Source organism: Haliaeetus leucocephalus, unplaced genomic scaffold, assembly GCF_000737465.1.
Source record: "Haliaeetus leucocephalus isolate CR32 unplaced genomic scaffold, Haliaeetus_leucocephalus-4.0 Scaffold1007, whole genome shotgun sequence".
NCBI lineage: Eukaryota > Metazoa > Chordata > Aves > Accipitriformes > Accipitridae > Haliaeetus > Haliaeetus leucocephalus.
The window spans coordinates 3,817,180-3,829,328 of NW_010973443.1; the positions used below are offsets into that span (position 1 = coordinate 3,817,180).

Here is a 12,149-nt window from a genome sequence, read left to right on the forward strand (position 1 = left end):
GCATCATCTTTTGGCTGATTGTGGACCGAAAAATAGCCTTAATAGCTTTGGGATAAGGGAGTGCTTTAGTGAGGTTAAAGGATGGAAGCCTTTGTCTGTTCTTCATATCTGTCTGTGTCTGGGAACTGGCTCAGATAAAAGCCTTGTGGACTGGGCTTCCTTTGCTGACAGGTTCTCTTGGACCATGAGTCCTTGGCATAGGCTGATGCCATTTTTTGGACACCAGTGTTTTTCTACACGTGAAAACATACAGGACTACCTTGTTTGTTCTCAGTGGCTTTGTATGGCTATTGTTAACCCTGTTTTGTCTAAAACCTCAGTGATTTCATAAACTGTCCTTTTATATATTATGGCTGAGCAACATTTAACTTCCCTTAGACTTATCTGAAGTTTGACTGTGAATGAACATTCTGGGTGTTAGCACCCATCTGAAGTAGCTCTGTGAGAGCTGCAGCATCACATTTGGTGGTATTCATTCCCATACTTCTTTCCTTGTTCTGATTTATACAACAGGAAATCTGAGGATGTACTTCCAATTCCGGAACATAAGTTAATTGTCAGCATACCCTGCAGCCTGCATTCACATAAACCCCCTCTGACTGGTACGTTTTGTTTTGTTGCATAATGGTTCTGTAGGGCAGACTTGGATATCTGAAATGATGTACCTAGAATGAGATACCTTTATATATGAAGTGCCTTAATTTCCCATATGCCAAGCAATTTTGCTCAACAGGACTTGTGGTTCCTCAACATTTCTAAAAATGTTGTCAGGCACCTAAATCTTGGTCTCTAAAAAGCAATGTGAAAAGTAGAACTTCAAGCATTTATTGTATGAATATTTTGGGTAGACATGTAAAAAAAAGTTGCATTTTTAAAATTTGTTTTTTAAATGCTGCATGAACAGTTTACAGATACTGTATGTATGAAGTTATGCCAAATGACCTAAAGTACCTTGCAGGGTGGGGATGAACTTTGGGAATATATAAAATAGGATATCTTCTACTTAGTTAATAAAAGCAGAAACCTCTTTCTTTATTATGTCATCCTGAAGTAAATGGTTTTATTTCTGCATGTGTTGTTTATACACCTGCAGTACAGTTGTGCCTTGAAATCCAAAAACGTATTTTAAAACTGTTAACAATGGGCAACAAATAGAGCATGCCCTGTTTATTTCTGAGGAGCTGTATTTAATTTGCTGAAATCGATGCAGTAACTCCAGCCAACCAGTTAGAGTGGGTATAAATTCAACTTTTCAGAATTTAGTCCAAAGGATTTGAAGATTTCTGTGTGTTATGTTGCCTTTTGCACATTGTTCTGGAGCACTCTTACTTCTGACTAATTTCATCAATAGAAAGTTGTACTACTTTCATCGTTATAACACCTGAGTGCCTTACAATGCTATGGTAAGAAACATATTTAATACCTCTCACAAAAATGGTTTCATCGTCCCCCAAGGGGAAAACTTATGATGAATCGTGCTGTGTAATCACATCAGAAAAGGCAGGTGGAAGAAATGCACAGTGCTGTTAGAGAGGAGAGGCATCACAGTTTGCTTCACTGACATGCTTTCCTTTTTCTGTTCCCAAGGAACAGCACAACTTCAGTTAGGAAGCTGATCTGGACAGTTGTTATATATTCACAGAGGACAGACCATTCCCCCCCTGCCCCCCCCCACCCAAAAAAAGGCAATTCTAGGAGAATCTTTTTGCAGTTCTGAAGCTACATCTTTAAGATTAGGGCTACAGCAGGAAGTATGTGTGTTGATTTAAGATAATGAATGGTAGGGTAGTGATTTGTGAGACAGCCACCTAGGGCCTCTTCAGAAAACCAATACTTAGCAGCACACTCAGACACAAACAGGAAACTTGTGAGATATCCAAGGGTGCAAAACAGCAGGTTTTATGTGTTATAGAGAATTCTAGTGCCAGAATGGTCCTCAGAACAATTCTTTTGTAGGGCAGAAGCTAGAGACCATATTGGGGAATCCTTTATAAATGATGATCCTGAATGGGTTTTGAAAGAAATTGTCCATGTGAATTTACATATTTCTTGAGTCTTGAATGATGGGATTTGATACCATTGTGCAGCATTTGTGTTTCTGTTTGAAAAATGAATTTGCTGTTGCGCAATATCAGCGATTTACAAGGTTTTTATAAAAATCCACGTACCAGTTCTGGCAACTCCATTCAGAACATGGTTGTGGAATGAAAAGGTAGACCATAAGACAAAAGCTAATAGCTTATGCTTTGACTTCAGCGTTGTAAAAGGGTATCACTTTCATGACCGGACAATATTCTCAAAGTGGCCAGTAGAGAGCAGTTAAGCTACATCCTAGAGTGGCTCAGCAGAAATTTGAACAGAAGCAGAGATTTGGCAGTGGGGGAGAAGGACACTTGATGAGTCACACACATTCTTTATGCTTTGTTTAAGCAGTAACAAAGCCAAAAATATTAGTATTTGCTGATGCTGTCTGGCACTTTATTTCTTATTACTACTATAAAGGTTTTATGTTGGTACATATGTAGCCACTTAACGACTTATAACAGTTTATCTCTCGGGGGGAAGAGAAAGATGGAAATTAAAGTAAGCCATCAAAAAGAGATGTTTGGGTTCCTACAGTGCATTTAAGCATGAAATTGTGACCGTAGGGGTTTTTGGTGATGCATGTGCTGTGTTCAATGCTTAGAGTTTTAATACGTCATTGTAAATGTACTTAAGCTTCCTTATGCAAATGCGTTAAAATGAAATTTTATTACTCCTGGTTTTGATTCAAATAACAGCAGGTTTTCTTCCTAATTCAATTCAATGTTGCTCTTAGAAGACATAGAAGGTATTCTATTATGCAGATGATGTGAAGTAATGTAAAACTTCAAATACCTGTTTTCCTTTTCCTGTTTCATAGATCCTTCTTGTTATAGCCATTTCTCCTCCAGTTTTTAAGTATGTATGCTTATTGTTAGAAAATAAAATTGTCGTATAGGAGTATGCATAAAAACATTGGAATTAATTCTTGGCTGTGTTCTAGCTGCTTTGTGTATCTCCAGCAGAAGAGTGCAATGGGAAATCTTGGGAACTCCGTCCTCCTGTGGCAACCCTGGCTTGTTAGGCCACGTTATAGAAGTGGTTTTGGAAGTAAAAAGAAGTAAATGCCTTTTGTTTCCTTATGCACCTTGTGAGCCCTTACTGTTAGACTAATTATAGGTGCATCAACATCTAGGTTTAACTTGAAGCTCAGGAAAGATGCAGAAATTGTAAAGCCGTCTTTGTGCTGAGTCTCAGGTCTTTTTCTGGTCCTACTCTGTTCAGGGATTAGACAAACTGGGCAATAAGGACCTGTACACTGCAGACTCTTTTGAAGGGTTACTATGAAATGAGTTCAGTTATGTTCTTTGTGCTTTGTATGGCTCACAAATCAGACAGTGAAAAGCCGACAGTCATTTTCACTTTGTTTCCAATTTGCCACGCAGAACTTGCTATTTATGTAATGAAGGTTCAAAAGATAAGGGGAAACTGTTGCTTGTTTCAAAAATGATTCTTCCTTTTGCTTATTTAAACATTTTTAGCAGCATGCATCTTCAATACATGTTTAGGATTAAGAGTAGGCAGCTATAGGTAGGTACTGGATTGCCAGATCACACTTCAGAAGGAAGTGGGTTTTCTGGAAGACCGCTGTTATGTCTACCAGCAGGCTTTCTGCTAGCTTCATGTGTCATAGGGCATTAGATGCCCAAGTATAGGTGCCTGAGTTGCTGTCATAGTGACATTATGACACCTGCAAATGATAAAGAATAATCTATTTATCGTCTATTTAAGTGGTACGTGTAAGTAGATAGAAGTAATTGTGTGGGTTTTTTTTTTTTTTTTAAATCTAGAAAAACTTTAATATTTAATCTTTCTACTGATGTAGATCCTCTAAGCTGTCTTCAGAGGAAAAAAACTCCAGAGTTTTCTTAAGGGCTGCAAGTCAGATCCATGTGTGTTAAGATAGCCTTCTGGTGGTATAAAAGCCTAACAAAGAAGCTATAATTTATAACTTGAACACTGACTTTTCCTATTTTAAGGAAACCAGTATAATGAGATTTTATGCCAACAAAATACAGCCACATTATTGCCCTCTTGTTATGGTAATTTCAATTGCAGTGCAAGCTACTGCCTGATGTGATTATGTAAATGCCTACAACCTAGCAATGAAAAAATCATACTATAACGTGATCTTGAATTATACGTAATCTGTCTGTTTTTAAGAAATACTCTGACTTTAAAAAACAGCCCTCTCTCTGGCAGCAGGAGAGGGAGAGATTCCTGGGACTTCCTTTTTAAATTCTGTAACCAAATCGATCGAAATATTGGCACAAGCTTCTTGCTTCTGCTGAACTGACCCATTTTTTGGCTACCTCTTCTTTTGCTTTCTGGTGAACCAATCTTTGAAGTTGGTTGAATCTCCTAAGTGTGCTTTTAAAATTTGTTCTCTTAGGCATGGAAGTTCTTGGTGCTTAGTAAAGCTGCTTTTGATTACTGGACTTAGTGCTGTGATGATATTTTTTTATCTGTACATTTTAAGAACAAACATCAACATTACTAATGTGCTCTTAATAAAATTTTGTCACCTAAGTAATTGCTTCCTCTACTTAGAAGCCTATATAAAGCATAAAATATTTCTATTTTGTTTTTATATGGAAGGGGGGGGAAAGTTATGTAAAGCCTGACTCTGCAGTAAGCTCTACATGATCTTATGCCTATTAGGATCAAAAAGATATCCTACAGATGTCAGGATCTGTTCACAGAGAGCTTATTGAAAGCTTTGAAGCTTTGCTTTCCACAGTCTCTCCCTTCTTTTCTATGGAAAAAAGTGCAACCTCCTGCAACATGGGCTTTTCTTAGATGATCAAGAAAATAGATTTTTGGAAGACCTTGGTTAAAGTCATAGAATGGTTTGGGTTGGAAGGGAACTTTAAAGGTCATCTAGTCCAAACCCCCCTGCAATGAGCAGGGAGATCTTCAACTAGATCAGGTTGGTCAGAGCCCTGTCCAACGTGACATTGAATGTGTCCAGGAATGGGGCATCTACCACCTCTCTGGGCAACCTGTTCCAGTGTTTCATCACCCTTGTTGTAAAAAATGTCTTCCTTCTATCTAGTCTGAATCTACCCTAAAAAGTCTGTCCCCATCTTTCTTATAGGCCCCCTCTAAGTACTGAAAGGTCACAGTAAGATCTCTGCAGAGCCTTCTCTGCTCCAGGCTTAAGAACCCCAACTCTCCCTGCCTTTCCTCATAGGAGAGGCATTCCATCCCTCTGATCATGTTGGCAGCAAATTGTGCACAAGAAATCCTTAACTAAGTAAAGCATGGAAAAAGAACAATTTTACTTTTTTTTTAATATGGTGGGTTTGAAAAATACGGTATAAAAGCAGCTACTCATAAGTGGTGTCTAATTAGATGAACTCCTATGACGCCAAACAGCAATGTTCAGTGAAGCAAGCTTTCCGTCAGAACGTACATTTTCCTCTAAACCTCCCAGACTCTTCTCTGCAAATGTTAGATTTGTTTAAACATTTTAGCTTGCCTGTAAAAGCAGCAGGTTTTTAGAATGATTCCTGCTGGTAGCAGTATTTTTTAGATTAAAAGCTGCCTTGATGACAACCCATCTGAGACATTCATTTGACGTTTGTTAAATATTGGGGGAAGAAGAATAGATTTATATGCCATGCCAAAATACAAGAAAGTCTGGAAACAACTATTAGAGAATATTTATGAAAAAGTTTTGAATGGATTTAAGCTTTGGAAGAAGCGATCATGTAGGTAGGAAATGCATCTGGGGTTGGTTAATATTCACTAGACAGTGAAGTTGATGCTCATTTTTCTGCAACAGGAGCAATCCATGATAAGATCAGCTGGGGTCTCCTGCAGGGAGTCTGTGACTGGCAAACTTGATGCAAAAAGTCAGAACTTGGATTGCACCAAAAAAAAAAAAAGCATTCCCTTTCATACTTTAATGTATGCTGATTGGATGTATTTTTGCTTTCTGCAATGATCATGTCTGAAGAGACTGAGTTAAGCAACATAATGTTGGATTTATGAGCTGGATTTTTAAGCTACAGAAATGCAGAAATCACTGGCAGATCTGATTAAAAAATGACCAAGGTATCCTCTGGAAAAGGAAATAGTTTCATAGTTTTTCTTCTTTTGCCCTCAGTAACAAAAATAAAAACTTAACATGTAATTTTTAGTATAGACATGTTTTTCAGTCTTTCTGCCTGCTTTGTTTTTCTCATACATATTTTTATACATAATATCTTTGTAGCTATTTCCTGAAACCTAGTTAAGAATTTGTTTGACCCAGCCACAAACTAAATGGCTCTGTATGACAAGTAATATGTTTAACAATAAACTGTTTGCAATAATACTTTCCAGGTGAAATGCAAAATCTTTTTCTATCACTCCAAGAATACCAGTCATAATCGGTGACATAATTGATGTTAATGACAGGCATCTATTTATTTGGGTTTAAGCAGTAAAAATGCCCAACTGTAGAAGAAAATTGAGATTTATGTTACTGAATGAAAGAACACAGTTACATAAATATTTCTTCGGTTGCCAAGTTGGTACTGGGGAAGAAGTCCCTCCATTTTTATAGCCCTTTTACTGCTATGCTTATTTAACTGATGTTTCTTATTTTACCTTTTAATGGTTGTCATAAAAAAAATGCTGTTATCCCCTTTAAGATGCAGAGAAGAGTGTGATCTTAATTAAAGAAAGGATTTATTTATGTATTTTTAGAAATGTTGCCCCTGTGTTATAGGAGCTAAGCGAGTCTTTAGGAGGTGTTTGGTTGATATTAGTGAAAAATTCAGAACTCATCTATGTAGAGGCTGAAATAAATCCTCATTCCCTTTCTCTAAATGAAAACCAATAAATCAAGGCTATTGAAGGCCTTGACAGTATTGTTCAGACTCTCAAGGGCACTTATTTAAAATTACTTTCTCACTATAAATAGTCCAGCTATTTGATGAAACCCCTGAAATTAATTTGCTGTCTCTCCCTTTTTTAATAAAACATTCAGTTTTTCATCCACTAGCAGCACAGGGGAGGTTTTATTTGTTTACTTTTGTGATTTCTACCTTTGTCACTGTTGTTATCTTTGTGTTTTTTTCTCTTGCACAGGGGTTCTGGCAGATTTTATCAAGCCAGATGTGGAACGCTTGGAGTTGTTTGCTCGGAACCTACAGCCTGGCTGGACCAGCTGGGGAAACGAGGTTTTGAAGTTTCAGCACATTGATTATTTCACTCTTCTGCAGAATGAAATCTGAGTTGGGTCTTGTAGCTTAATTGTGAAATTCCACGCCTTCCTAGCAGACTCTCGAACTTGCCTTTATTAGTGATGGTGCACTCAGAAGGTAACAGAAATAAAACCAATTGCACTTCAGTTAAAATTCTTGAAGTGACAGGATATCTGTTTAATGGTATCTCCATTTGTACAAGCTGGTCCTTTATTCTGATGATCTTGAGATATTTAAATACTGATGTTAGAGTGTAAGTCCATCCCTGTTTTTTTCAAACCTCAAGAAAAGAAAGATATTTTAAAGTATTCTCACTGCAGCTATCAAATCTGAGCATCATAAGTGCTACAGTTTTGTACTTGTAATGTATTATTTTAAGAGAATGATAATGTATTATTTTTAAAGAGTGGCAATGGAAGTAAACAGTTCTGAATTACATGTTTCCTTAAAGATTGTTATTTGCAAAGCAGTGAATTTTGAACTAAAATAATTATGAAGACAGTGTATACTCCTATATGTTTGTATCTGTCTGTCTACCTTAGAGGAAATAAAAGGAGCAGTGCTTGGGTTAATTGGCAAATGAATTGTTCACTGACCACATTCTATGTAAAATTACTTTTTAAAAACAGTCAGCAATTCCATCTTTCTGTATATGGTGTTAATTGTTTGAATACATTGTAAATGATCAGTCTCAACATCTTACAAATTCTGCATATGAAGCTGTTAAATCTAACTGAAATTTTAACATATAAGTATTTTAAAAATTCTCTTTCCTTATGTTCTTGGAACATTAAAAAGCCATGCCTGTGAGCTAGCATAAAAATGTTAGGGGTTTTTTTTTAAGAATGGTACACTTTGTGTGTCCTTTGCTGCCCTTAGATTTGCTTTGAAAAATAAAAAAAGGAGACTTAATGAAGCCTCTGCCACTTACACATTTGCAGCAGTAGAGGTAGAGCTGCTGGACAAGCTGATTTTCCTGATTGCAAGCTCCCGAGTTCTGTTTATAATGGGGAATAAAATGCATTGCATACCTTCCTTACAGGAATTTCCCTTTTGGAAGTCTGATGAGCTGTGAAGGTTTTTAAATTTAGCTTTAAATGTTAGCAGGTTATTTTTTAATAATTTTATAACAAAAATTAACATAAAAACTTGTCAGTGTCTTATTTGCAGACCCAGTTTCTGTATTACTGTTAAATTTCACATTTTGCCTATTGGAGCAGTGGAGTTAACAAAACAAGGAAAATGCTTTTTTTCCCCCCCCCCCCCGCCAGCCCCCCCGTTAAACATATATTCAAAATAAGTAAATAATGTAACAGTGAAAGTAGTTACCAAGCAAAACAGTTCCTACTGCATGATTTTATTTAGCCTACCTTTTAAACTGTCAGTACGTAAGCAACCTTACCTACAACTATAAGGGGTAAGAAGGTTCTTTATTTGCTTTCAGTTTTACAAGACATTCCCTATTCCCTATCTGAAGGTTTTGTATTCCAGGCAGAATTCCCCTGCCCTCCCAAGATGGTCTCATTCAGTACTGAATGAGAGTACGAGACTCAGGCATGGAATAAATCTGCTGTACATATCTTGTTTTCCCTTTGTACTCTATAAAACAGCACAAGAAATGACAGTTGTCTGTTCCATGTCCTGCTGCTATGAATGGCTTTAGATTATCTTTTAATTGCAAATGAAGAAAAGGGATGAACAATCTTAGAGATCAGGAAACCACCTCTCTCATCCTTTGAGATACACAGTTAGAACCCTTCTAAGGGAATGACCTTCTTCAAGCTGTTTAAGAATTGATGACCTATTTAATCTGTCTCTTCTGTGGAGTCCCTTTGCAAGTCAAGGCCTTCTAGCCCTTCCTCTGTCTTCTGAGCTGCCATGCTCAGAAGCTGAGCAGCTAATTGCAGCAGCTGGGAATCCAGCCTCCTGAGTATGGTTTGTATGTAGAGGGCACATGCAGGCAGGCTGTAACCTTCTCAGACTGGAAATCAAAAGTTGAAGATTGGAGTCTAAATAATACCTGATCCTGTCATAAATAAGTACAAAATTGTGCCTCAGACAGCTGTTTGCTCTGCTACTTTGCCACCACTCTTGCTATGAAAAAAACCTTGTGAATGTGACAGAAGTGGTGTTCTACATCTGCAGCTGACCCGAAACTTTGGTTTTCTCAGGAGGAGGTTCAATATATCTCAGTTTGTTGCTAACTCGGAAATCTCATGATGGTATTAGCAGTTGATAGTTTCAGGGTCATCTTTTAAATGTAATTATTGGCCTGTTATGCTTAATTCATAATTTAAATGGCCTCTTACACTTTTCTAGCTGTCCAAAACCCCAGCTGTCCCCAACCAGCCATCAGATCTTTCAGTGTCAGTCAGATGATTCCTCTGAGGCAGAATCTGAAGTGTACTGAAAAATCAGTGATAAGTGAAGCCAGCTAATATAAAAGGACAATTTAAGATCCAGTTTCCTTTCATAAAAGAATAATATTATCTATATCAATTGCTTTATATTACTTCTGTGGTGGAGAGGTGCCCTCTGTTGTGTCAAGCCTTGTATAAAAAAGAAAACCTGCTCTGAAGAGTTTACAAACTTGGTAAGAAATGAAAGAACAAGGGAGAGGATACGAATGGAGGAATACAGGATAGTAATGAGATGTCAAGGTGAATATGGTAAGTAGCAGCCTAGGTATTATGCACATCTTCAGTGTTCCTAAGAAATGATAGGGGTTTTGCCCCCATTTTAAAAAATATTTTCTGCTTTTCTATTTTGGTATGTTAAAATTCACACATTCCAAGGAAAAATAGGTGAAGTGTGTACTTCACTAACAACATTGACAAAAGAGAATTTTTTTCAGTTCTAAATTCTTTTTTTGGCAGTTCCGTGAAATGAGAACTGTGCTCAAGAATTTTCAAGAAGTACTTTATTTGGTACATCTGCTGTTATTTTAGCAGGACAATGATAAAAAAATTCTTTGGGTAGGTGTTCTCCACTACTTAAGGCCTTTTAAAATTACGTCTTACTGAAAAATAATCTTAGTTCATAAAGCAATAAGAAGTAATTTTAAGCTGCTTCTATATGTAGACTACATCAAGTGTCATAATCAAACTTACTTTTATGAAGCTTCAGGTTTGAGTATGATTTTGAAATGTCAAATTAACATATGACCTTTACTTGTCTTTTTAAACTTCAATAAAGTAAAAAGAATTATACCAGTAAGATATGTTTTTAGAACAGTGATTGCTAGGCGTGAAGTCCTGTGGAAACAGAGAAGTTTCTCTTGCAAGATTAAACATTATTAAATAAGTGAAGTAAGTGAGCAGCTCTTACCTCTTTATAGGACTCAGCTCAGGCAGGTATCAGCAGCAGTGAAGAGCTGACTTTGAAAATTGATTTCCAAACTACATAAACAACTACAAAATTACAGGAGGAAAATGCTACTATGCCTTGAGAATTGTGTTCATTAGCTTCAACATACCATTTAAGACTTACCCACTGCTTATTTTGGATGAGAGGAAATGGCCTCAAGTTGTGCCAGGGGAGGTTTAGATTGGATATTAGAAAAAATTTCTTTACTGAAAGGGTTGTCAGGCATTGGAACAGGCTGCCCAGGGAAGTGGTGGAGTCACCATCCCTGGAGGTGTTCAAAAAATGTGTAGATGTGGCACTTCAGGACATGGTTTAGTGGGCATGGTGGTGTTGGGTTGATGGTTGGACTCAATGATCTTAAAGGTCTTTTCCAACCTAAATGATTCTATGATTCTATAACAGTAAGAAAATGGAAGATGGCTAGAGAATAGCCAAGGAATGATCTTTGTTCAAGTTGCTGAAAGAAGTCTTGTGGTGTCCCAGCTCACAGGTATTTTCATAGAATCATAGAATGGTTTGGGTTGAAAGGGAACTTTAAAGGTCATCTAGTCCAAGCCCCCCTAGAAAATGTCTTCCTTCTATCTAGCCTAAATCTACCGTCTTTTACATTAAAACCATTACCCCTTGTCCTACTGCAACCAGCCCTACTAAAAAGTTTGTCCCCATCTTTCTTATAAGCCCTCTTTAAGTACTGAAAGGTCACAATAAGATCTCCCTTGGAGCCTTCTCCTCTCCAGGCTGAACAACCCCAACTCTCTCAGCCTGTCCTCACAGGAGAGATGTGTTCCATCCCTCTGGTCATTTTTGTGGCCCTCCTCTGGACCTACTTTAACAGGCCCATGTCTTCTCTGTGCTGAGGACCCCGGAGCTGGAGGCAGCACTCCAGGTGGGGTCTCACCAGAGTGGAGCAGAGGGGCAGAATCACCTCCCTCAACCGCTTCTTTCAATGCAGCCCAGGGTACAGTTGGCCTTCTGTGCTGTGAGCGCACGTTGCCGGCTCATGTCCAGCTTTTCATCCACCAGTACCCCCAAGTCCTTCTCCACTGGGCTGCTCTCAATCCCTTCATCCCCAAGCCTGTGTTGATACCAGGTGTTGCCTCAACCCAGGTGCAGGGCATTGCATTTGGCCTTGTTGAACCTCATGAGGTTCACATGGGCACACTTCCTGAGCTTGTCCTGGTCCTTCTGGATGGCATCCTGTCCCTCAGGCATGTCAACCACACCACTCAGCTTGGTGTCATCTGCAAAATTGCTAAGGGTGCACTTGATCCCACTGTCAATGTAATTTATGAAGATATTGAACAGTACTATTAAACATTTTCCAAATGGTCTGATAGTCTAGTGGATCTTGCTTGACTTACTAAGTTTTGCAACAGTAACATGTTTGGGTTGTAATGATTAGGAGTATCCTACTGCAGCACCACATTGCTATCTGTTGTGGTTTAAACCCAGCACCATGCAGCCATTTGCTTACTCCTCACCCCCCAGCCCTGGTAGGATGAGGAG

The 12,149-nt window shown here is 38.1% G+C and overlaps 1 protein-coding gene across 6 annotated transcripts in view; it reads left to right on the plus strand.

The window, feature by feature from the left end:
* METTL4 (methyltransferase like 4) overlaps positions 1-8,082 on the plus strand; it is a 24,141-nt gene extending 16,059 nt beyond the window's left edge. The window contains exons 9-10 of one of the 6 annotated variants that reach the window (XM_010584877.1): positions 514-602; positions 7,162-8,082. In XM_010584877.1, coding sequence (XP_010583179.1) covers positions 514-602; positions 7,162-7,307 — 235 coding nt within the window. In that variant the 3' untranslated portion in view covers positions 7,308-8,082. Of the gene's footprint in view, positions 1-513; positions 603-3,025; positions 3,679-7,161 lie in introns of those variants that run through there. The other 5 variants (XM_010584879.1, XM_010584878.1, XM_010584873.1 and 2 more) reach the window with 5 other exon arrangements.
* Positions 8,083-12,149: the final 4,067 nt, after the last annotated feature.